This window comes from Pongo abelii, chromosome 2, assembly GCF_028885655.2.
Source record: "Pongo abelii isolate AG06213 chromosome 2, NHGRI_mPonAbe1-v2.0_pri, whole genome shotgun sequence".
Taxonomy (NCBI): Eukaryota; Metazoa; Chordata; class Mammalia; order Primates; family Hominidae; genus Pongo; species Pongo abelii.
In genome coordinates, this window is record NC_085928.1 from 127,184,675 (window position 1) to 127,209,352 (window position 24,678).

Here is a 24,678-nt window from a genome sequence, read left to right on the forward strand (position 1 = left end):
TACTAAAATACAAAAATTAGTCAGGCATGGTGGCGGGCACCTGTAACCCCAGCTACTCGGGAGGCTGAGGGGGAGAATCACTTGAACCCCGGAGGCGGAAGTTGCAGTGAGCAGAGATCGCGCCACTGCACTCTAGCCTAGGCGACAGAGTGAGACTCTGTCTCAAAAAAAAAAAAAAAAAGACTAGCTACATTTCAAGTTGTTTCCCTCCTTAATACCCTCTAATGGTGTGTCTGCAATTTTGTGTTAAAAAAAAAAATCCGATTTCCTTAGCACTTATTCATTCAACATATTTTTGACGCCCACTATGTGCCAGGCACTCTGGGATGTTCCCAGTGACAAGGAACATCCTGCACTTGAGGAGTTTTCACTCTAATGAGAATATAAATTCCTCAGGGACCTGGTATACAAGGCCTTTCCCTTTACATGAACCTGAGCCCACCCTTCTCCCACTTTGTGGTTTGCCAATCAGATAATAATTATAAGCATTTATTGAGTGTTTCTTGCATGTAGATGCTATACTTGATGCCCTCATTTAATATTTATTGCAATTCCCTTGAGGAGAGTACCACTATTATCCCCAAAACATCTTCTAAAAGGAGGCTTTTGGCTGAGCGTGGTGCCTCACACCTCAGTGTGTAATCCCAGCACTTTGGGAGGCTGAAGCAGGTGGATCACTTAGTAGGAGTTGGAGACCTGCCTGGCCATAATGGTGAAACCCTGTTTATACTAAAAATACAAATTAGCTGGGCGTAGTGGTGCATGCCTGTAATCCCAGCTACTTGGGAGGCTGAGGCACGAGAATCGCTTGAACCTGGGTGTCAAAATTTGCAGTGAGTCGAGATTGCACCACTGTACTCCAGCCTGGGTGACAGAGCAAGACTCCATCTCAAAAAAAAAAAAAAAAAAAAAGAGGCTGGCAAGATGAGGTAACTTGCCTAAAGACACAACTAGCACAAGGAGAATCAGCCGGGGTAGTCTGCCCCCAGAGGAGGCAGGCTTCACCACTGAGCAACCCTGATTCAGATCAATGTTGCTGATCTTTCTGTTGCTGTTACCTCTATCTGTAATGCCCTTCACCCCTCCCCCCATTTATCTGATGATGTAATACTATAAAAGGAAAACAATTTTTTTTCTTTTTCTGAGATAGAGTCTTACTCCCTCTCCCATGCTGGAGTGCAGTGGTGTGATCTTGGCTCACTGCAACCTCTGCCTCCTGGGTTCAAGCGATTTTCTTGTCTCAGCCTCCTGAATAGCTGGGATTATAGGTGCCCGGCTAATTTTTGTATTTTTAGTAGAGACAGGGTTTCACCATGTTGGCCAGGCTGGTCTTGAACTCCTGAACTCAAGTGATCCTCCTGCCTCAGCTTCCCAAAGTGCTGGATGACAGGCGTGAGCTACCGCACCCGGTCAGAAAAACAATTTTTTCTTTCTACTCTCACACACCAAGCAATCTCTGGTGGACACCAACTGGGTGTCCTATAATTAACTTCAATTCTGATGCTTCCTACCAGGAGATAGTGTCAGATCCCATTTGTTGAGGGCTCAGGCCCACAAGATAACCCCGACTTCAGATGCCAATCACAAGTAGTAGGTTGTTACCTGTACTTCTGACTGACCAGCTACAAACCAGAGTTCTCATCAATAATTTGTGGAGATGCCTCACATAACTCAGAGAAACACATTTACTGTTTTACTAGAAAGAATATTACAAAAGATAGAGGTGTACAGCTAGATGAGGTGACGGAAAAGGCAAGTTATAGGGGCACATGGAGCTCTCCTGCCCTCTCCAGCCACCTTCACATGTTCAGTAACCAGAAAGTTCATCAAATCTTGTTATTCAAGAGTTTTTATAGCATTTAATCCCTGTCTCCTTCCTCCTTCCCAAAGGTTGGTAGCTGGGCTGAAAATTCCAAGCCTCTAATCATCTAATCAATTGGTGTTTCTGGTGACTGACCCCATTTCTGGTGACTGGACTATCTAGTGGTCCCACTATAGGTAACCACATTAGTTAGCATAGACTCAGAAGTTATGAAAGTGTCTTGTTTTGAATAACAAAAGACTTTGCTATCACTCAGGAAATTCTAAAGGTTTTAGGAGTGCTATAATAGGAACCTAGGACAAAAACCAAATATGTTTTATATTATACCACGTATACCATCATGAATCAGTTTAAATCTACTACATTTCTCTGTGGCTTTCCCAAACATCTTCATATTCACCTTTCTCCCACAGAGGGCAGCCTTATCCCCTCCCACCCTCAGTGGAATTCATTCCATTTCTTTCATTGAGGTTCCTAGGACTCAGAACTACACGCATTGCATTGTTGACAGTTGTTTATATATTGGTGTTTTGCACTCTGAACTCCATGAGATCAGGAACAAGTTCTGTTTTTGTGTTTATTTCCTTATCTTTTGAATATTTATCTGTATGCCTAGCCTATAGAAATAAAGAATAATGAAGTAATTTTCCTTGTGTCTTTGTCTTGTTGAGGCTGCTCTGGTACTCTTGAAAACACTATTCCAATGATTTTACTTTTCCTTATAGGATCAGATGATAGAAAACATTTAAATGTTAGCTATGACCAAGAAGAGGCAATGAAGATACATATAATTGCCAAAGAACCCTCTGCTAAAAGTTAAGAATGGTTTCACATGGCCAGGTGCGGTGGCTTACACCTGTAATCCCAGCACTTTGGGAGGCTGAGGTGGGCAGATCACTTGATGTTGTCGAGAGTTTGAGACCAGCCTGACCAACATGGAGAAACCCCATCTCTACTAAAAATACAAAATTAGCCAGGCATGGTGGTACATGCCTGTAATCCTAGCTACTTGGGAGGTTGAGGCAGGAGGATTGCTTGAACCCGGGAGGCAGAGGTTGCAGTGAGCCGAGATCGCACCATTGCACTCCAGCCTGGACAACAAGAGTGAAACTCCACCTCGAAAAAAAAAAAAAAGAATGGTTTCACACTTTTCAAAATACCAAAGAAGCTGCTCTCTGTCTTTATAAACTATACCTTGGCCTATAGAGAATTGTTCTTGGGAAGACTGTTCACTCTTCAGGATGGAGATCTTGACAAGGGGTTTTTAGGATTATCTACTGCTCCAGATACTCAGGAAGTATTCTGAATTTAGGATACAGCTAAAACTCATTAACTTTAGGTACTACCACTTCATTGCTACTGATGAATTTAGGTTTACATTTCCCTTTGTTTAGCAAATGTTTCCCTGTGCCATATTTCAAATTAATTTTCTTTTTTTTTGAAACGGAGTCTGGACCTGTCCCCCAGGCTGGGGTGCAATGGCGTGATCTTGGCTCACTGCAACCTTGGCCTCCGGGGTTCAAACAATTCTCCTGTCTCAGCCTCCTGAGTAGCTGAGACTATAGGTGCCCGCCACCATGCCCAGCTAATTTTTGTATTTTTAGTAGATATGGGGTTTCACCGTGTTGGCCAGGCTGGTCTCAAACTCCTGACCTCAGGTGATCCACTTGCCTTGGCCTCCCAAAGTGTTAGGATTACAGGCGTGAGCCACTGCACCTGGCCCCAGATGAATATTTAAAATATTCGAGAATACAATTTACCTTTCAGCACCTTGGAACACTTCATAGCCATCTCTGGTTGCACAAAAGCAATTTTAACACATTATCTTCTTGAATGAACTTTGGCTGAGGTTGAATTAAGTGGGCAACTGAGTGATAAATTTAATAATTCAGATCTTTGCTACATTCCTCTTCTAGCAGTTGGGATGAAATGAGGAGTGGAAAAAGTGCATGGCAACAAAGACGTCACTAAAAAAATATTTGTGGATTAAATAAACCAATAACTTTTTCTTCTTGCAAGATAGATGAACAGAAATTCATTGTTTAGCAAGGTCTGCCAAGCATACATTTTTAAGATCTTCTTGAAGCTGACTATTTAACACTTTCAACTCTGGCACCATGGTTCTTGACTCCTACTTTGTTCTTGTTACTATGGCCACATGCTCAGCTGTCGCCTAAGATGCTCTTAGGTCTTAAGAAGAACAGATGTATTGCCCCACCTGTACATTTACTCATTTAACACATGTGCTGAGAGTTTACAGAGGCCAAACACTCATGTAGGCATAGGGATATCCGAGAAAAAACCAAAAACCAAAATCCAAATTTGCTGTACACATGAAGCTTACATGGAGCTCGCATTTGTGCGTGTGTGTGTGTGTGTGTAGACAATAAGCATAATAAATCATAAAATATATAGAATGTTATAGCCAGACACGGTGTCTCACACCTGTAATCTCAGCACTTTGGGAGGCCGAGGCAGGTGGATCACCAGAGGTCAGGAGTTCCAGACCAGCCTGGCCAACATGGTGAAACCCCGTCTCTACTAAAAATACAAAAAATTAGCTAGGCTTGGTGGCGGGCGCCTGTAATCCCAGCTACTCTGGAGGCTGAGGCAGGAGAATCGCTTGAACCTGGAGGGTGGAGGTTGCAGTGAGCCGAGATTGTGCCACTGCACTCCAGCCTGGGCAACAGAGTGAGACTCCATCTCAAAAATAAATAAATAAAAAAGAATGGTGCCAATAGTAAGAGCAGTTCCACTCACCAGAACTCAAAACCAGTATTTTTGTAGGCTTCAGCTTCCTCATCTGTAAAACGGAGCTATAACATATTTTGTAGTATTGTTTTTTCATTTGTTTGTTTTTGCTGCTCCAGTCAATGAAAGAGACACTTTATTGAGGCTCCAGGGAGGCTGCCCTTCGAGGAAGGAAGAGTCTTGACCTTCTTCTTGGGTTGCAAGTTGTTGGTGTGGTCACACTTCTTGCAGCAGTTGACAGCACGGGGGTGCAGGCAAGCATAGCACTTGCAGCAGATCATCTTGTCACAGTTGTATTTCTGGGAGAGCTGGCAGAGGGAAGGCTCAATAATGCCATCTTGCAGGCGCAGCACCAGGTGCAGGGTGGACTCTTTCCGGATGTTGTAGTCTGAGAGAGTTCGACCATCCTCCAGCTGTTTGCCGGCAAGTATCAGATGCTGCTGGTCAGGTGGGATACCTCCTTGTCTTGAATTTTGGCTTTGACATTCTCAATGGTGTCACTTGGCTCGACCTCAAGAGTTATGGTCTTGCCCGTGAGGGTCTTCACAAAGATCTGCGTCTCTGCGTCTGCAGCTCGGGTGCCTTGCTGAAGAAAAAGAGGATGGCAGATATTTTGCAGTATTGAGAGGATTAGAAATGAAATATGTTTGCCAAATGTCACAGTCTCTAATTGTAGGCCTCTTTACATAGTAGCTATTAATAGAGGCACATCTGCTCTTGTACAAGTAAGTGAACAATGTGTGCTGGACTGGAAGTAACTCTCTGGGAAATTTAGGACAAAAGGGGACTAGGGCCCAAAGAAGGAATGAGTCATCCAGCATACCTAGCTACCTATTGCTGACAAAAAGCTTTACTAATACCCTGTTGGAGATGAATAGGATGCGAGCTCTGGATCCGCTGATGTATTTATATATCCTTCCATTGCATGGCTTCAGTTCTTCCCAACTAAACCTCTCCTTATCTTTTTTTATTTTTTTGAGACAGGGTCTAACTCTGTTGCCCAGGCTGGAGTGCAGTGGTGTGATCTCAGCTGACTGAAACCTCTGCCTCCTGGCTTCAAGCGATTCTCCTGCCTCAGCCTCCTGAGTAGCTAGGATTACAGGTGCGTGCCACCACGCCAGGCTAATTTTTGTATTTTTAGTAGAGACGGGGTTTCATCATGTTGGTCAGGCTGGTCTCGAACTCCTGATCTCAGGTGATCCGCCCGCCTCGGCCTCCCAAACTGCTGGGATTACAGGCGTAAGCCACCGCGCCCGGCCAAATTTCTCGTCTTTATGAAACACTCAAGAGAAACCCGTTAACAATAATGACAATTATCAGCATGCTATGTGCCAGGCACTTTTATGAATATAAATCCCCTTAATCCTTCAATGAGCCTGCGTGGCAGGTATTACAATCATCCCGTTACAGAAGGGATATTTGAGAGACGGCCTACAGGGTGGACCCAAGAATGTGGCAGCTGGCCAGGTGTGGTGGCTCACGCCTGTAATCCCAGCACTTCGGGAGGCAGAGGTTGGTGGATCACCTTAGCTCAGGAGTTCGAGACCAGCCTAACCAGCATGGTGAAACCCCTTCTCTACTAAAAATACAAAAAGTTGCTGGGCGTGGTGGCGCGCGTCTGTAGTCCCAGCTACTCAGGAGGCTGAGGCAGGAGAATAGCTTGAACCCAGGCAGCGGAGGTTGCAGTGAGCCGAGATCATGCCATTGCACTCCAATCTGGGCTGGTGCAAGACTCCGTTTCAAAAAAAAAAAAAAAAAGTGGCAGCTGTCGTGGTGCTCAGTGGGGGAGCAAGCACAGGAGGACACCTGGTCAAGTGTACCCCATCTTTCACGGTCCCTGAGTTGGGGTTCATGCCTACTGGATTGACAGAAAAGAAACTTTCAGGAGTCGTGAAGACTCGTTAGTTGCTTCGGGGGGTTATCCTGGGCGTCCTTGACAGAGGTGGCGTCCTCCTTCCCTGCAGCCTGTAAAGAATGTAGTTAGGAGCCAAGGGAGGTGGTGACCCCCCACCCCATTGAGAACGTCAGGGGAGCTTCCGACTTGAAAAACTAGTTAGACGCTCAGCTTCGGTCAATTAAGCTTATACAAAGAGGGGCGGTGCGTCCTGAGGAGGTGGCACGGGGGAGGCGGGCGGAAGTCCGCCAGCCGCCGATTGGCTGGGACAAATGTCCGTCCCGTCTCCCTCCCGCCCCATCTCCCGGTGGCCTAGCGGCGCGGCCCGCGGGCGCGCTGAGGAGGCTGGCGGTGCCAGACTGGCAGGGGGCGTGACCCGAGGAGGCGGGGCGGGGGGGGCGTGTCTCGCCTGGCCCCGGCGCCGGGCTCGTCACGGTTTGCGGCTCCGCCCCCGAACCCCTCCTCCTACGCGGCTCTCCTTCCCGCTCGGTCCTCCGGTTCGCTCAGTTCTAGCTTCAGGTTCCACGCCGCGGCCTCGCTCTCCTACTAGAGCCAGCCCAGCAGTCGCAGCGCGCACACGCACGCCCCTCGTCTCCCGCGCCCGGCGCCCAGCTCTCCCCACGCGCGCACACCTCGCGCAGGGACGCACCCACGTTTGTCCTCGCGCGCCGGGGGCTCGGCGGCGGCGGCGGGGGCAGGGGCAGCGGCAGAAGCAGGCAGACCGCGCGGGGCAGTACCGTAGCGGCCGTCACGGGCTGGCCGGCCGGCCATGGAGGCTGATGGGGCCGGCGAGCAGATGAGACCGCTACTCACCCGGGTAACGAGCAGGGTGAGGGCGCCGCGGCGGTGGGGCTCCTTGGCAGGGGGAGGGCGCGGGGCGAGGCAGACAAAGGCGGGGGGCGCGGCGGGCGTCGCGGCTCGGCCACCTCGTCCCAGGCCTGTCGCCCCTCCACCTCCCGGCGGCCGGCGCACCTCGCCATCCCCTTTGTGTGGCGGCCTGGGGCGCGGGTGCGAGGGGGCCGGCGGCTGCGCCCGGGAGGCCCGAGTCGGGGCGGCCGGCGGCGCGCCGCGGGCATCCTCTGCGCGGCTCAGGCAGGACCCCGACATCCCCGCGGAGGCCGCCTGTGACCCCGACCATCCATCCCTTCCCTCAGCGCTCGCCTCCCCTGTTTCTTAGCGCGCTCCCCAGGCGGGGTCCGGGTTCCGGTTGCCTTGGCGCAGGAGTTTCCGATTAGCCCTCGAAAACCTATCTTTCTTCTCCTTCTAAGGAGGACGGCAGCTCCACCTGTCTCTAGCCCCAGGCAGTGGTGAAGAGCTGGTTGAATCTTTCCCCCTCTTTCCGAGTGTCCCCTCCCGCTCCGCGGTGCGCTTTGTTCGGTGAGTTCTCCGGCCGCGTGGACTGGCCGCGCTCCTTCCCGGCCAAGGCTCTTTCGCTGTTGCCTGCCGGGTCCGCCTTCTCCACTGGCTGGAACCCGGGGAGTATCCTCTTGCCGCAGGCCAAGTAGAAGGAGGAGGGTGTCCTGAGCTGCCTGGTGCTCCTTCTCTAACTCAGCTAGCAAAATCGCGTTTCTTACTGAGACTGGCTTTGGTTTCGGGGTTAGAAGGGAATGGGGATGGACTTAAGGCCGGTGTTCCCATTTGTGATGATGGGTGAATGGCCCATGCTTAAGAAGCGGACTTCCTGCTTTCATTAGAGCACATGCGTCCCCGCAGTTGTCTCTTTCTCCTTTCCAAGTTCGTGACTCAAAGGAGATGGAAGTATTCTAAATTTTCCTACTTCTAATTTTTACTGTGCAGCCAGCAAAGGCGGGAAGGTTGCAGGGAAAATTGTCCGGTCTTTCACAACTAAGAGGAAAATTACTTCTCCTATGTTTTTATTCAAGAGTTGTCTTTAAAACTGCCTGCCGGCTTTCCCTTTTAACTTTTAGGATTATAGTTAAGGTTATGGAAAGTAGTCATTCATTAGTTCAGTACGTTCATATAAGTTCTCTAACATAGAGGAAAACTCAGTCACCAGACAGTGAAGTCATTTAGCAGTGGTTATTGGAAGATCATTCACAGTGATGGTAATGGAATACTGGAAACTCATCCTAAATAATCTGTAATTATTATTATTATTATTTTGAGACAGAGTCTCGCTCTGTCGCCCAGGCTGGAATGCAGTGGTGCGATCTCGGCTCACTGCAACCTCCGCCTCCCAGGTTCAACCGATTCTCCCGCCTCAGCCTCCGGAGTAGCAGGAATTACAGGCACGCACCACCATGACCAGCTGATTTTTTGTATTTTTAGTAGAGACGGGGTTTCGCCATGTTGTCCAGGCTGGTCTGGAACTCCTGACCTCAGGCAGTCCACCCGCCTTGGCCTCCCAAAGTGCTAGGATTACAGGCGTGAGCCACCGCGCCTGGCCTTCTGTAATTCTTTGTGTAGCCTTTGAATAAACTGTTTTATAGTACTTTCTCTGTGTGTTTCAAGTATGATGTTGTCTGTTCTTAAATTTATTTGCAAATTTTCAGTTGAGCAGTAAAGTGCATTCGAGTTTTCACGGAGCTGGATAGAAACTATGGTGTGTTCTCAAATATTGCCTGCCTAGCGAGTAGAGGAAGCATATGATAAGGCCATTGCCCTCCAAATTATTCATTCATTCATTGTAATAACACTTATTTAGACTAGTATTTATGCTATTTAGACTATTATTTACACTATTTACTGTAGTGTCCAACAAGGCAGAACCAACTCCATCCTAATATTTATTTATTTTTGATACGGGGTTTCGCTCTGTCACCCAGGCTGGAGTGCGATGGCCTGATCTCGCCTCACTGCAACCTCCGCCTCCTGGGTTCAAGTGATTCTTCGGCCTCAGCCTTCCGAGTAGCTGGGATTACAGGCATGTGCCACCATACCCAGCTAATTTTGTATTTTTAGTGGAGATGGGATTTCACTGTTGGTTAGGCTGGTCTCGAACTCCTGACCTCAGGTGATCCACCCGCCTCGGCCTCACAGAGTGCTGGGATTACAGGTGTAAGCCATGGCACCCTACCCAACTCTATCCTAATAGAAGTGATATTTGAGTTGGGAGACAGATGACAAAGGAATTATTAAACACTGCTGTTAATGACGTGGTAGGGGAGCACTTTAGAAGGGTAAACCTCCTAAGTCTTTGAGAAGATAAGGCTTGGCTACTGTTAACATATATAAATCAATAATAGAAATCAAATACAGTAAACTGGCATATAGTCTAAGAATAGAATGGGAGAATAGTAAAGCTGTAGGTTGAACTGATTTGAAGACAGGAAAGAGGAACTATTGGCGTTGATAAAATTAAATCTTCTCTCACCCAGTTTTGGTAAATAAAAGTAAAATTGAGAGATTATGATATTCATCAGTCATAACTCTAACTCGCAGCAGACTGCTCAGCATAGCCAAAAAAGTAGAACAAATTAATATTCATAAAATCCCATCTTAGATTTGTAATTATGCAAAAAAATGTTGAATAGATTGGTGGCAGTTTATATTACTCTGAAATTGGAGCCCATCTGATTCATAGTTTAGCCTCTATGATTGCTTCTGCTCCTAAAATTCTCTAATTTTCACTGATCAGGGTGTTGGGATAGAGAGAAGAAAGTCATTAATCTTGAAAAAATGTAACTTGTCTTTTGCTTTTGCTATAAAGCCTCATAATTGTAAGCCTCACTTGGAATTGATTTGTCAGTCTTTTTTTTTGTTGTTGTCAGTCTTATTTTCCAGTATAGGTTAAATCCTTTTATAAATAGCATGGTTTAGAAGGTTTCTAAGTTTTAGCAGGTAATCTACTTTCTTTTAAGCAGTGCATGATTTAACACAATTCTGATACCACTGACATTTTGGGACCATGATATTTTTCCATGATTTTGTTATGATTTTATTCATTTTGCACATATTTATTAAATATCCTATAGGTGCCAGGTAATGGGGATATAGTCAAACAAGGTAGACAGAATACTGCCTTCACCGAGTTTATTTTGGCATATGGTGTGAACACGGTGATGGCATTTACATTTCTGCTTTCCATTTGTGAGTGCCAGTTAAAACATTTCATGAGTCTAAGAAATTAAAAAAAAATAGTCATTAGAATAAATGACAGACCCAGACAACCCAGTATGAATTTGGTAGTGATGGGAAAATGGAAGTTTTTTTTGTGGGTCTGTAAGTAGGCATTCTCTTTGGGGAATTGCAGTTACGTATTGATACTAGGTATTGATATGGCACCCTAGAAATAGTATCAGGATTTCGATTACCCTTTTGCCTTATTCTAAGTATCTCTGGGCCACAATCCATGGAGTTGTAATACAGGGAGAGAGCAAATCTGAAACTGTAGGACAAGGCTGGGTGCTGTGGCTTATGCCTGTAACCCCTGTACTTTGGGAGGCTGAAGTAGGAGGATCGCTTGAGCCTACGGAGTTTGAGACCAGCCTGGGCAACATAGTGGGACCCTGTCTCTACAAAACATAATTACCCAGATGTGTTGGTGCTCGCCTGTAGTCCCAGCTACTTGGGAGGCCAAGGCAGGAGGATCACTTGAGCCTGGAAGGTTGAGGCTGCAGTGAGCTGTGATTATGCCATTGCACTGCAGCCTGGGTGACAGAGTGAAGCCCTGTCTCAATACAAGATGAAACAAAGCTGTAGGGCATTTGAGTTAGACTGATGAATTGTTTTGTCTGGTAATTGGGACTGGGAAGTACACAGGTTTTCTTCTAAGGGCTTAGAGAATTTTGTTACATTAGACTCTTGTTATTTGAATAGGTTAGAATACAGAGCCAAAGTAACCTGGTATTGGAGGAACCTGGTATATTATTTTAGTGGTATGTGGTGTGCTAACCAATATATTCTAAAACTTTGCTAGTTATAATTGTCAACATCCTGTAATGGGTGTTTTCTTCCTCTTTTCCTCCCCCTCCTTCTTACTGTATCTTACCACAAATATGACCTTAAAGTGGATAGGATCTGCAACTGACTAAACTGTGTGGGCCATTTAGGCACTTACAGATATTTCCATAGGGTTAATGTTAAAGATTAGTTACAGATCAGTATAGCTTTTGATTTGTGCTGTAGTTTCTTGTTGATGATTACAATTTCCTCTGTAGCTATCACTTTTTATGCATACAGTATTTTTAGTTTTGGAATAAGCAGTGAATTTTACCTCTATTTTCATTTAGCAGGCAATGTTGTGTATTTTGTTGCATTTTTGCAATTTGGAAAAATTTAGGATTATTTGCAATTATAATGGTGGCAAATCATAAAAGGTCTTTGGTTGATATAGTGTTATGGTAGTGTTTGGCTGTGTTGCTGTTGACAGTCTTCCTTAAGGCAGAGGGCTAGCTGATTAGAGTAGACTAGGTTGCCTAAATTAGTGACTCTTTCCTTCCATGGACTAGACATTTTCAAATGACTGTTAAAATAAGAGAGTGGCCTAATACTTTTTTTTTTTTTGTTGCTGAGGCAGGGTCTCATCCTCAGGGTTGCCCAGGCTGAAGTGCAGTGGTACCATCATGGCTCACTGCAGCCCCAACTTCCTGGGCTCACGTGATCCTCCCACCTCAGCCTCCTGAGTAGCTGGGAATACAGGCACACCACCACGTCTGGCTAATTTTTTGTATTTTTAATAGAGGCAGGGTTTCAACATTTTGCACAGGCTGATGTCGAACTCCTTGGCTCAAGCGATCCACCCTTCTCTGCCCCGCAAAGTGCTGGGATTACAGGCGTGAGCCACTACACCTTGCCAACACATCTTTTCAGTACTTGGTTTAGAAAGTTAATGTGTTTGTAATATAGATTTGCATTTTATCTGGAGCTGATATGCCAATACAGACAGGTTCTAGTTTTTTTTTTTTTTTTTTTCCTGAGACAGGGTTCTCACTTTGTCACCCAGGTTGGAGTGCAGTGGCACGATCTCGACTCATGGCAACCTCCACCTTCTGGGTTCAAGAGATTCTTGTGCCTCAGCCCCCCAGTAGCTGGGATTACAGGGGTGTGCCACCATGCCCCTCTCTCTTTTTTTTTTTTGTATTTTTAGTAGAGACAGGGTTTCACCATGTTGGCCAGGCTGGTCTTGAACTCCTGACCTCAAATGATCCACCTGCCTCGGCCTCCCAAAGTGCTGGGATTACAAGCATGAGCCACTGTGCCTGGCCTAGTTTGGCGGTTTTAAGCAGATTTTCAGATTTCTTCCAAAGACGATGTTTTAAAATGTTTTAATTTTTCTTAAGGCATTTTAGTGAACGTACTTAAGCAGTTTTCAGTATCAAGGGGTTAAAGCATAGTCCACTGTTAATAGTGAAATAGGGAAGATGCTTTAATGTTGTTGGTTTTTTTTTTTTTTTTTTTTTTTGAGGCAGTCTCACTCTTTTGCCCAGGAGTGCAGTGGCACGATCTTGGGTCACTGCAACCTCCGTCCCCCGGGTTCAAGCGATTCTCCTGCCCCAGCCTCCCAGGTAGCTGGAATTACAGGCGCACGCCACCACGCCCGGCTAATTTTTGTATTTTTAGTAGAGACAGGGTTTCACCATGTTGGCCAGGCTGGTCTCCAACTCCTGACCTCAGGTCATCCGCCCGCCTCAGTCTCCCAAAGTGCTGGGATTACAGGTGTGAGCCACCACACTCTGCCCGCTTTAATGTTTTAAATGACCTTTTTTTTCTCATTTTTCAGAGAATTTTATGTGAACTAGTATCATTTGGTTCTGATTCTGTTCACTCACATTTTAGGCAGTAGAGGAGTTGTCTTCTTCTCTCTGGATTCCAGGACTGTATTGCTTCTTTTCAGTCAGATTTCCCAATTTGGAAAAGCTGTCGAATTGTGTATCATCTCTGGTTAGGAACATGAGAAATGGTTATACTTTTGACAGTAGATTCACACTTGGAAGATGCCTCTTTTATTTTGTTACAGAAAGGAGTGTGGAATGGTTTTCAAAAGAGCATGAAAGCCGGGTGCGGTGGCTCATGCCTGTAATCCCAGCAATTTGGGAGGCTGAGGCAGGCGGATTGCCTGAGCTCGAGTTCGAGACCAGTCTGGGCAACACGGTGAAACCTCCGTCTCTACTAAAATACAAAAAATTACCAGGGCATGGTGCTGTGCGCCTGTAATCCCAGCTACTTGGGAGGCTGGGGCAGGATGAGGCAGGAGAATCACTTGAACCCAGGAGGTGGAGGTTGCAGTGAGCCAAGATCACACCACTGCACTCTTGGGCAACAGAGCAAGACTCCATCTCCAAAAAAAAAAAAAAAAAAAGGGGGCTCTGAGAAACCTTATAATAAATAAAGACATTAAACTTTGATGGGGAGAGAATGCAGCTTAATATTACATGGTGTTGCCAAACAGAGATCTTTGATTATTCCAGCCTAATGAGAAACAGAAGAGAAGGGGACGAGCAGTGGTTTGGTATCAACCGTGGGTTCAGATCTTAGCTTAGCCTCCAATGGTAGGGCCTGAAAATGTTTAGAAAATCTCTGCCCATGAGTTCACATCTTTAACACAGAGATAATATAAGTGATTAAGTGAGAGACCTAATACAATGCATTGTTCAGAGCAGGCTTTCTCTAAAAAGTTACCTGTTCACTAACTTGCCACACAGGAAAGGACAAAATCATAAATCTTACATTAGGATTTGCATCAATGCAAGAAACATGACATTCCTCCTGCCCAGTGCTAGGATTAGAGGAAGAGTATGGTAGAACCTTCAGTGGAGTTTCATTATTTCTTCTGAGGGCCTAGAATAATGCTGAAGTTATTAATTCAGTTAGCTGTAGTAGTTTCCTTCTATTTTTAAAAGGTTTTATTATGTAAGTTTTGTGAACTAAGTTGCTAATGTTACAGAGATTAAGTATCTGAAATTTGTCTCTCTGCCTCCAGATTCCCTGATGGCTGGGGATAGAGTTTTCCTGGGTCATTCATTGCTAAATTCTCAATTAAGTCTAGCCTAGGGTTTTACACATTGAACAAATATATTTGTTCAATGGATGAATGTTAGGATGATGTATTAGTCTGTTATGACACTGCTATAAAGAACTACCTGAGACTGGGTAATTTATGAAGGAAAGAGGTTTACTTGACTCAGTTCTGCAGGCTGTACAAGAAGCATAGCTAGGAGGACTCAGGAAACAAATACGGTGGAAGGGGAAGCATGCAAGTCTTCACATGGCGGCGGGAGAGAGAGAAGTGGGAAGTGCTACACACTCTCAAACAACCAGGTCTCATGAGAACTAACTAGAACAACAAGGGGGACATCTGCCCCCATGATTCAGTCACCTCCCACCAGGCCCCTTCTTCAACATGAGGGGATTACAGTTTGACATGAGATTTGGGTGGGGACAGAGCCAAACGATAGCAGATGATATCATGACTCAATAAGATTTGAAATTGAATATACTGCTAGTTAATTGTTTAGTCAAGTAATACGTTATATGGCTTTTATTTATGATATTAACCATTAAGAAAAAGAATGCTACTTTGCTTGATACAACTGCCAGTAGAAGAGAATGTTTCTTGCCTTGGTTCCTTGAGTGAGAATGTTGAGTAAATACAGTAAATGCGAGTTGGATTGATTCCAAAGAGTACATAAGATTTTTTAAACCTGAGAGAAAATTTTAGGCAAGTGAATATTAAGCACCATTAAAATGAAAATTTTAAGAAAATTTATCCTATTTTTACCACTTTTAAATACATTTATACTGATTGTTGGAAAACTGGGTATTTTACTTAAATCTTAATACTTGTGTAATTTTGCTTTATGAAAAGCAGTGACTTTTGATATATATGATTATAAAACCACCAATGACAAGCAATTTCAGATTCCAGATGTCAGCGGTTATATGTATTGGTTTGAAATTCTGCTATTCTATTCTTTAGAATTATTACTTACATAATATAATTTCTTTCTGTTCATCTGCTTTTAATTTTGTGATTTTGAGGTTTGTGGACCCTCTTCCTTCCTGAACTCTGCCTCCCTAACTTGCCGATCCATGCATAAATGTTTGTACAGGTGCTGTAATTAGCCAATGCACTGACTCAATAGAGTCCTTTCAGTAATATTTTGTCTTTATTTTTGTTTTGTTCATAATTATTCCCAAATGGCCTTAATTATAAAATGTCCAAGAGGAACTTCCTTATCCATTTTTGCATATGCCATTAGCAGTATCCTCGGGATAAGATTTTGTTATAAGCCTGTTTGTGTCTGGGGAAGTTGGTCATTTGTTAGGAATAAGGGATTCATTCAGTCTAAAATTGGCCTTCATTTGGCCTTTCATTTTATCTTATTGAGTTATTTTATTCAGTAATAGGAAATTCAGTAAATAATCATAGACTCTAACCCTCATTTTCAAACCAAGGTAAAATTTGGAGGTGCCTTAACCTAGATGTAACAAGTACATGTTTGGGTTTCAGATATACCTGGGTTCCCTATTTCTAATCTGCCACTTAGGTGGCTTTGGGCAACTGACAGCTCTGAATCTCATTTTTCTCATTTGCAAATTGGAATTACTATATTAAACTTATCTCATAGGGCTCGTCTTAGGATCAGGTAGAATACTGTGTATAAAATGCTAAATGTGCCTCTTGGAAACTTGCTATTAATAATCAGCCTGTGTTCTTATGGAGTATCCTACGTAATAAAATTCTAAAAGAGTTTGTGTACAGAATGAGGACAGAGAAAAAAATCTTGACTGTTCTTAAACCTCTGGTGTTTAGATATTCTAGATAACTCTGTGGGCAGGGATTTGATACTGTTTTTTTTTTTTTTTTTTTGAGATGGAGTCTCGCTTTGTCGCCCAGAGTGCAGTGGCGCAATCTCGGCTCACTGTAACCTCCACCTCCCAGGTTCAAGTGATTGTCCTGCCTTGGCCTCCCAAGTAGCTGGGATCACAGGCGTGCGCCATCATGCCTGGCTAATTTTTGTGTGTTTGTAGTAGAGATGGGGTTTCACCATGTTGGCCAGGCAGGTCTCGAACTCCTGACCTCAAGTGATCTGGCAAAGTTCTGGGATTATATGCGTGAGCCACCGCGCCTGGCCTGATACTGGTTTATTGCCTAAAGCTTCACATTTTAAAGGATATGACGTGTTGACAAAATTGTTTAAAAGCCTAATTAAAGAATAATATAATTATCTTCCTTTATTTATTTTGAGACAGAGGCTCATGCTGTCTTCCGGAGTCACTGTCTCCATGAGTCTTGTACTGTCGCACGAGCTGGAGTGCAATGGCGTGATCTCATTTGCCTCCCGGGTTCAAGTGATTTTCCTGCCTCAGCCTCCCGAGTAGATGGGATTACAGGTGCCCGCCACCATGCCAGGCTAATTTTTTGTATTTTTAGTAGAGACCAGGTTTCACTATGTTGGCCAGACTGGTCTCAAACTCCTGACCTCGTGATCTGCCTGCCTTGGCCTCCCAAAGTGCTGAGATTACCTTTAAATGATTTAACCATTTTGACAAAATATTTAAAATGTGATATATCTCTCCTTTTAAAAATAGAGTACTGATCACTAACTAGCTTTAGACTGTTTTTAAAACTTACCTTGTGTTTAACTGTTTTATCATTGAATTTCTTATCTGCTGTAGATTTGTTATTGATAACAAATGAAATCACAGTTATTTAATGGAGATGATGATGGAGGCCTCTGTTATCTCACTTATTTACTCTCTGAGACACAAATTTTACCTCCTAAGACTGCTTTCTGATTCTTGTTGTAGGTAGCTTAATTCTGTTTTGATGAGATCTTACTGTATGTTTTTTATAATGTTAGACTTTCAAAATTTAGTCTCTAGAGTATAGAAAGTCAGAGAGCTTAGCATAGTGCTCAGCCAAATAGGTGTAAGATAGTTTCTAGTTGTTATTCTGTTGAGCCAGGACGATAATAAAGTATACTTTATAAAGGGTTCATATTCATAGTTTCATCTTAAATTTACCATTTATATATTTTTTCTGTAATATGAAATAAGAATTACCATGAATTTTATTGGGTAAAGTGATAGTCTTCTAAATTTTGTTTTGTGTACACACACAATTTGTGCACATACACTCTTTGTGATTTTATGTATGTATTTGTATTATTAGATAAAAGATGTTTACGAATTTCCAGAATAACTAGGTAGCATTGAATTTTATTGGGTTGATATACTCAATCTGCCTTTTTTTTTTGTTTTTGAGATGAGGTCTCACTCTGTCACCCAGGCTGGAGTGCTGGTATGATCTCGGCTCACTACAGCCTCCACCCCCCGGGCTCAAACAATCCTCCCACCTCAGCCTCCCAAGTAGCTGGGACTACAGGCACGCACCACCACCACACTTGGCTAATTTTTTGTATTTTTGGTTTTGCCATGTTGCCCAGGCTGGTCTCGAACTCCTGAGCTCAAGTGATCCGCCTACCTTGGCCTCCCAAAGTGCTGGGATTACGGGCGTGATCCTGGCCTCAAGCTGCCTTTCTATTTTACAAAAATGTGATTTCTCAAAGGGGTCATTAAAGTAGGAATTTTAAAGTAATTCAGCTTGTTTTAAAGAGCCGGTTGTATATGTACTGACTTTATTAATTACATTTTTTTTTAAGAGATGAGGTCTTGCTATGTTGCACGGGCGAGAACGTGGTGGCTATTCACAGGCATAATCGTAGTGCACAGGAGCCTTGAACTCCTGGGCTCAAGTGGTCCTCTGGCCTTAGCTTCCCAAGTAGCTGAGACTAATGGTGCGTACACACACACCATGCCCAGCTTATCAATTTTTGAGATAGATGTTTTCTTACTTCCATTTTTTAAGCTGATTCTAATCCTTTTTTTTTTTTTTTTTTTTTGTGACAAGAGTCTCCCTCTGTTGCCCAGGCTGGAGTACAGTGGCGTGATCTGGACTCACTGCAACCTCCGCCTCCCAGATTCAAGCAATTCCTCTGCCTCAGCCTCCCGAGTAGCTGGGATTACTAGCTTGTGCTACCACACCCAGCTAATTTTTGTATTTTTAGTACAGATGGGGTTTCACCATGTTGGCCAGGCTGGTCTCAAACTCCTAACCTCAGGTGATCTGCCCGCCTCGGCCTCCCAAAGTGCTGGGATTATAAGCATGAGCCACTGTGCCCAGCCTGATGGAATTCATTTTTGAAAAGCAATTTTGATAGAGGTAAGATACAAATAGAAATTGTTTCATTGATTAGAAATCAAAACAGTATTTTAATATGGTTCCATAGCAAAGTATGAGCCCATCAGAATTTGAATTCATATTGGAGGTGTGAGGCAAGAGGTGGGAGATAAGGTCGTAAAGGGAGTGGAGGAAATGATTTTTAGATTAAATTTCATCATTTCAGATCACAGCTGAAAAATGCAAATTATACACTTTATATCACTGTATTCAATTTATTTATTTTATTTTTATATATATTTTATTTATATGTATATATTTTGAGATGGAGTTTCATTCTGTCGCCCAGGCTGGAGTGCAGTGACACAACCCATACAGATGGGGTTTCGCTATGTTGGCCAGGCTGGTCTTGAACTTCTGACCTCAGGTGATCAGCCCGCTTTGTCCTCCCAAAGCACTGGGATTACAGGCGTGCACTTCGGCAACCAGCTGCATTCAATTTAAAAAGACATTTTAAAATTTAATATCTTGTCACTGACTTAAGCTCATGTATTCAATTTTTATATAATTTATTTGCTATCATCTGCTAATTGCATTGGTTTAGCAATAAATGGCTTAAAAGATTAATAAATGAGTATTGACTGGATTGGCTCTGAGGGATTGTTTTATACCATGCTGGTGCTTTCTTTGTTACGGTTGTGAGCTTTGAATAGGGAGGGGCAGTTTAAGATTGTAATTTGGTAGCAGTGAATTTCAGATGATGGGGGATTGCTGCCTCTCTGCTAATCTAGAATAAATAGCTGATTGGAGGAGTAACTACTGTTCATTGAGAAGAGAAGATTTTCCTGTAAAGCCAGAATGATAATATTTTCAGCTTTTTCAATCGGCCTCACAGGAATGGCATATAAAGTGTAAAAAATGAGCATTGGCTAACAAATTTTTGTTGGGTCTGTTGGTTAGCAGTCATTTACTGTTTTATGCCTTGAATCACTCAAATGTTAAAGCTTTTGCTTTAGTTTGTCATCTGAAACAAATTAGTGTGAACCACAGTTTATAAAATGCAGGCCTGGGACCTGTAATGGGAATTTTTTACTCACTTTGTTGATGGTGTATTAAAGCTTCAAATTTGAAGCTGGGCGCAGTGGCTCACGCCTGTAATCCCAGCACTTTGGGAGGCCGAGGTGGGCGGATCACCCGAGGTCAGGAGTTTGAGACCAGTCTGACCAACATGGAGAAACCCCATCTCTACTAAAAATGCAAAATTAGCCGGGCATGGTGGTGCGTGCCTGTCATCCCAGCTACCTGGGAGGCAGAGGTTGTGGTGAACTGAGATCGCACCATTGCACTCCAGCCTGGGCAACAAGAATGTGAAACTCCGTCTCAAAAAAATTTTCCCCCTTTCACCTTGTTCTCCAATCAGAATAGCTATGGGGCTGAAATCCTGACTAGCCTCTGCCTGCTTTAACGTAGTTATTGTTAAATAAAATTCAGGAAGGATATACCCCAAATATTCATTTCCTTAATCTCTTCCTTACTGCAGATTGAATCTTTTCCAAACTGCAGGTTGTGACTTATTAATAATTTGTAAAAACAATTTAGTGGATTATAAGTGTTAGAAAAGAAAGGAACAGAATAGAAAATTAAAACAATACGTTGCAAATAGTAGGGGCATATATTGTTTTGGTGAAACTTTTTGTTTTATACATGCATACATACATGACATGTAAAGAGGTATATTCTGCTTCCCGGCCATTTGGCTAAGATCAAGTGAAGAGGTATGTTATGTACTGGAATGTGATGCAAAATGTGTTTCTTTCCAGGGTTTGCTGTTTTGTTTTATTTTATTTTATTTTTTGTGAGATGGAGTCCTGCCCTGTCACTAGGCTGGAGTGCAGTGGCGCGATCTCGGCTCATTGTACCCTCCACCTACCGGGTTCAAGCGATTCTCCTGCCTCAGTCTCTGGAGTAGCTGGGAGTACAGGCGCGTGCCACCATGCCCAGCTAATTTTTTGTATTTTTAGTAGAGACGGGGTTTCACTGTGTTAGCCAGGATGGTCTCATTTTCCTGACCTCGTGAGCTGCCCGCCTCAGCCTCCCAGAGTGCTGGGGTTACAGGGGTGAGCCACCGTGCCTGGCTGTTTTTTTTTCTTTTTAAAGTTGGAGCTACTCTGCCCATGAGGTAGACACCCTTTTATTCCTTTTCTTAAAACAAGTTGGAAAACCATTGCTATAGATTAACATTCGATTTCATTCTTTTAGAAATAATGCATACCTATATATTAATATATTCAATATATGTATCAGTCATATATATATTCATTAAAATGTTAACACCCAAGTATTTAGATTAAATGCTGTTATTTGGCTTATAAATTAACAGTACATCAAAAAGTTTTTATTTTGGCAAATTTAACTTCATATTTCATTAATAGTAGCTTACTTCTTCCATGTATATTAATAAATTGAGCTGTAATGAGAAGAAAGAACTGCCAACAGATTATCTTCTGTTCAATTTCAAACTCAAATCAACTGCTTAAGCCTTTAAGCTCACAGCAAAAAAAAAAAAAAAGATCTACAATTAGCTAGCAAGACTGTTTAGTCAGTTCGACTCAGAAATAACTTGAAATATTGCAATGTGTTTAATTTGGAAAGGACTTAATGCAAAACTATTGAGAAAAATATCTTTAATGCTATGGCAATTGAGCCAATTACTAGATTTGATAAGAAGAAAGATAAGATACATGGAATGTTTAATTACACTAAACTGTAATTCTTATGTTTTATATGTATGCCAATACATGGTTAAAGGAGGCTTGAAAGAAGACAAGTATTTATTTTTTAGGATAATCCTCAGACTTATTATTCTCAGTTATTTTGTTACAGCTACTTCTCAAAGGTTAGTTGAATGTTTATTTCTAAAAGAGTTAACTTATTTTGCAGTGATTGGACAAAATGGTCAGCTTTTCTAAGACTATCAACTGTATCATCATCTTAGCACCTCAGCAATGGCTTTAATTATTATTATTTTATTACTTTTTTTTGAGACAGAGTTTTGCTCTTATTGCCAAAGCTGGAGTGCAATGGCGTGATCTAGGCTCACTGCAACCTCTGCTTCCCGGGTTCAAGCGATTCTCCTGCCTTAGCCTCCTGAGTAGCTGGGATTACAGGCATGTACCACCACACCAGGCTAATTGTACTTTTAATAGAGACGGGGTCTCTCCATGTTAGTCAGGCTGGTCTCGAACTCCATTTGTATCCTTTGTAATATCCTTTATAAATCAGTAAACATAAGTAAGTGTGTCTGTGAGTTCTGTGAGCTGCTCCAGGACATTAATTGAACCCAAAGAGGGGATTGTGGAAACCCCAATTTAAAGTTCCAGAGGCCTGGACTTGTGATTAGTAGGGGATGGGGTGGTGGGGAGGAGTCTTGGTTACTGAGCCCTCAACCTGTGGGATCTAACACTATCTCCAGGTAGTGTTGGAATTAATTAATTAGAGGACACCCAGCTGGTGTCTACTGCAGAATTGATTGCTTACTTGGCTTGCTCCTGGGGAGAAATCCCCTGACATTTGGTCATAGAAGTCATCTTCTACGGTGATGATTGTTGTGAGAGCACAGGAAAAATGATTTGAGTTTTTTCCAAAGAGTACTAGTACCTAGTATTTAAGTTTTTTTCTTTTTTTTTTTCTTTTATTGAGACGCAGTCTCCCTCTGTCGCCCAGGCTGGAGTGTAGTGGTGCAAAATCAGCTCACTGCAACCTCCGCTTCCTGGGTTCAAGCAATTCTCCTGTCTAAGCTTCCCAAGTAGCTGGGATTACAGGTGTGCGCCACGAAGCCTGGCTAATATTTGTATTTTTAGTAGAGACAGCATTTTGCGTGATGGACAGGCTGGTCTGGAATTCCTGACCTCAAGTGATCCGCCCACCCCGGCCTCCCAAAGTGCTAGGATTATACGCATGAGCCATCACGCCCCACCCCTAGTATTTCATTGAATGCTTATATTGTACCAGAAATGTTTCTAAACTGTATTCATTGCATGCAACATCTTGTTTAATTTTTTTTAGCCTATCATTTTTATAAATATTGTTGTTATCCCCATTCTACAGATGAGGAAACAGATCCAGTGAGACTAAGTAATCTACCCAGCCTAGTAAGTGAAGAGCCAGGATTTCAATTCAGACAATCTTACTAGATCTAGAACCTATATTATTACAATTATTATTAATTTCTTCCTAGAGCCATGTTGCCTAGGCTGGAGTGCAGTGGCTATTAACAGGTGGCTTCATAGCACAGTGCAGCTCTAACTCCTGGGCTCAAGCAATCCTCCACCTCAGTCTCTTGACTGATTGTGACCAGTGTGTATCACTGCACTCAGCTTAGATCATGTATTATCTTCAGCCAAAATAAACTGGTTGACAAATTGCATTGCATATGTTTATGTACAGTTTTTCAGTATCTAGTCTTAATTTTATCCTAATATACAACTTATGGAGATAATTTTTTGGATTATGTCATTAATTAGAAGCTATTGTCAAACATGTGTAAATTGTTTTAATCTCTTAATAAGAATTTATAAGGCTGGTCTCGGTGGCTCACGCCTGTAATCCCAACACTTTGGGAGGCCGAGGCGGGCGGATCACTTGAGGTCAGGAGTTCAAGACCAGCCTGGCCAACATGGTGAACCGTCATCTCTACTAAAAATAGAAAAGTTAGCTTAGCTGGGTGTGGTGATGTGTACCTGTAATCCCAGCTACTTGGGAGGCTGAGGCAGGAGAATCTCTTGAACCTGAGAGGATTTTATTTACATATAAAATGCACATCTGAATACTACTCTACTATATCCTAAATTTGGCTAGTATAAAAATGAAATATTTAATAGTACTTTGCCTTGATAATTTTTTTCTGAATGAAATTAAATGTACAGCTTTCTTAAAGCAACTGCTAGAGAAGTTTTTTCAAACTCTGAATTTCTTTGCCTTTAGAGTCGTTCTCTTAACCATAATCACAGCATGAGAGAAAAATTCCCTGGTTCTAATCATAACCACTAGATGGTGATCTTATACATTGGTGAAGCCTAAATTTTAGTGGTGTTAAATACTGAAATGGTTGCCCAAATTAAGCAATGTGAACTCAGCAGTGATATTTAGCAGTGTGAAAGCAGTGGACTGGCTGTGCTCCTCACTGAAACATATGTTTTAAAGTGAGACAGGTTTCCATTTGTTTTACGGGATTTCTCCTTCCTCTTTTCTTGGCTACTTCAAATTTATGTGTAAATTAAATTAAAACCTTCATGTTTGTTATAGTATTAATACTGATTTATTGTGTTGACATTTGTGCTGCTTATTGCTGCGATTTCAATTTTATTAGCTGTTACTGAATTGCTAGTAAAGTGTTTTAAAATAATGAAGTGAAATTTTTTGTGATTGATTTAATTATGTTTTACTTACAATTCCGTAAGTAAGGCATATAAGTAAAATTATATGTAGTTTAATACAGGGGAAGGTATGTGGCCTAGTGGAATGAACATGGGCTCTTTGAAATCAGATACCCCTGATTTGAATAATGATCAGCTGTGTTACCATAAGGAGTTTTTGTGAGAATTAAAAATAATGTTTGTAAGTGGCCCAGTGAAAAGTGCATTGTCCCTGGAAGCGGGACATGATTTTAAATTATATCTTATCCAAGCTGAAGCAATGGGACCTTGGGAAAACTATTTAACTTTTCTGAGTCTCAAGTTTCTTTCACGTATTTGGGAGAGTAATAGTTGCTCCTAAAATTGTTTAGTGTAAGACTATTATCATAAAAGCTAGTAACAACCACAGTGTATGACTGTGGAATACTAAATAAAACTAACTTCCTTACCCATCCATTATTAATGGAGATTATTCTTCGCAAACTTATATTTCTAAAGAGTTTAGGAAAATATAAAGAAAATAAAAAAATTTTTTTTTTTCTTGAGATGGAGTCTTGCTCTTTTGCCCAAGCTGGAGGGCAATGGCGCAATTGTGGCTCACTGAAACCGCTGCCTCCCAGGTTCAAGCAATTCTCCTGTCTCAGCCTCCCTAGTAGCTGGGACTACAGGCGCGCACCAGCACGCCGGGCTAATTTTGGTATTTTTTATAGAG

General features: G+C 42.8%; 1 protein-coding gene and 1 pseudogene across 9 annotated transcripts in view; one reads left to right on the top strand and one right to left on the bottom strand.

Moving 5' to 3' along the window:
- Window positions 1-3,551: 3,551 nt before the first annotated feature.
- Window positions 3,552-7,238, bottom strand: LOC100434999 (uncharacterized; annotated as a pseudogene).
- Window positions 6,931-24,678, top strand: part of SLC4A7 (solute carrier family 4 member 7) — a 110,846-nt gene continuing 93,098 nt past the window's right edge. For 2 of the 9 annotated variants that reach the window (XM_024244628.3, XM_054552477.2), the window contains exon 1: window positions 6,931-7,284. In XM_024244628.3, the coding sequence (XP_024100396.1) occupies window positions 7,237-7,284 (48 nt within the window). In that variant the 5' untranslated portion in view covers window positions 6,931-7,236. Of the gene's footprint in view, window positions 7,297-7,735; window positions 7,845-24,678 lie in introns of those variants that run through there. The other 7 variants (XM_024244630.3, XM_054552479.2, XM_054552476.2 and 4 more) reach the window with 5 other exon arrangements.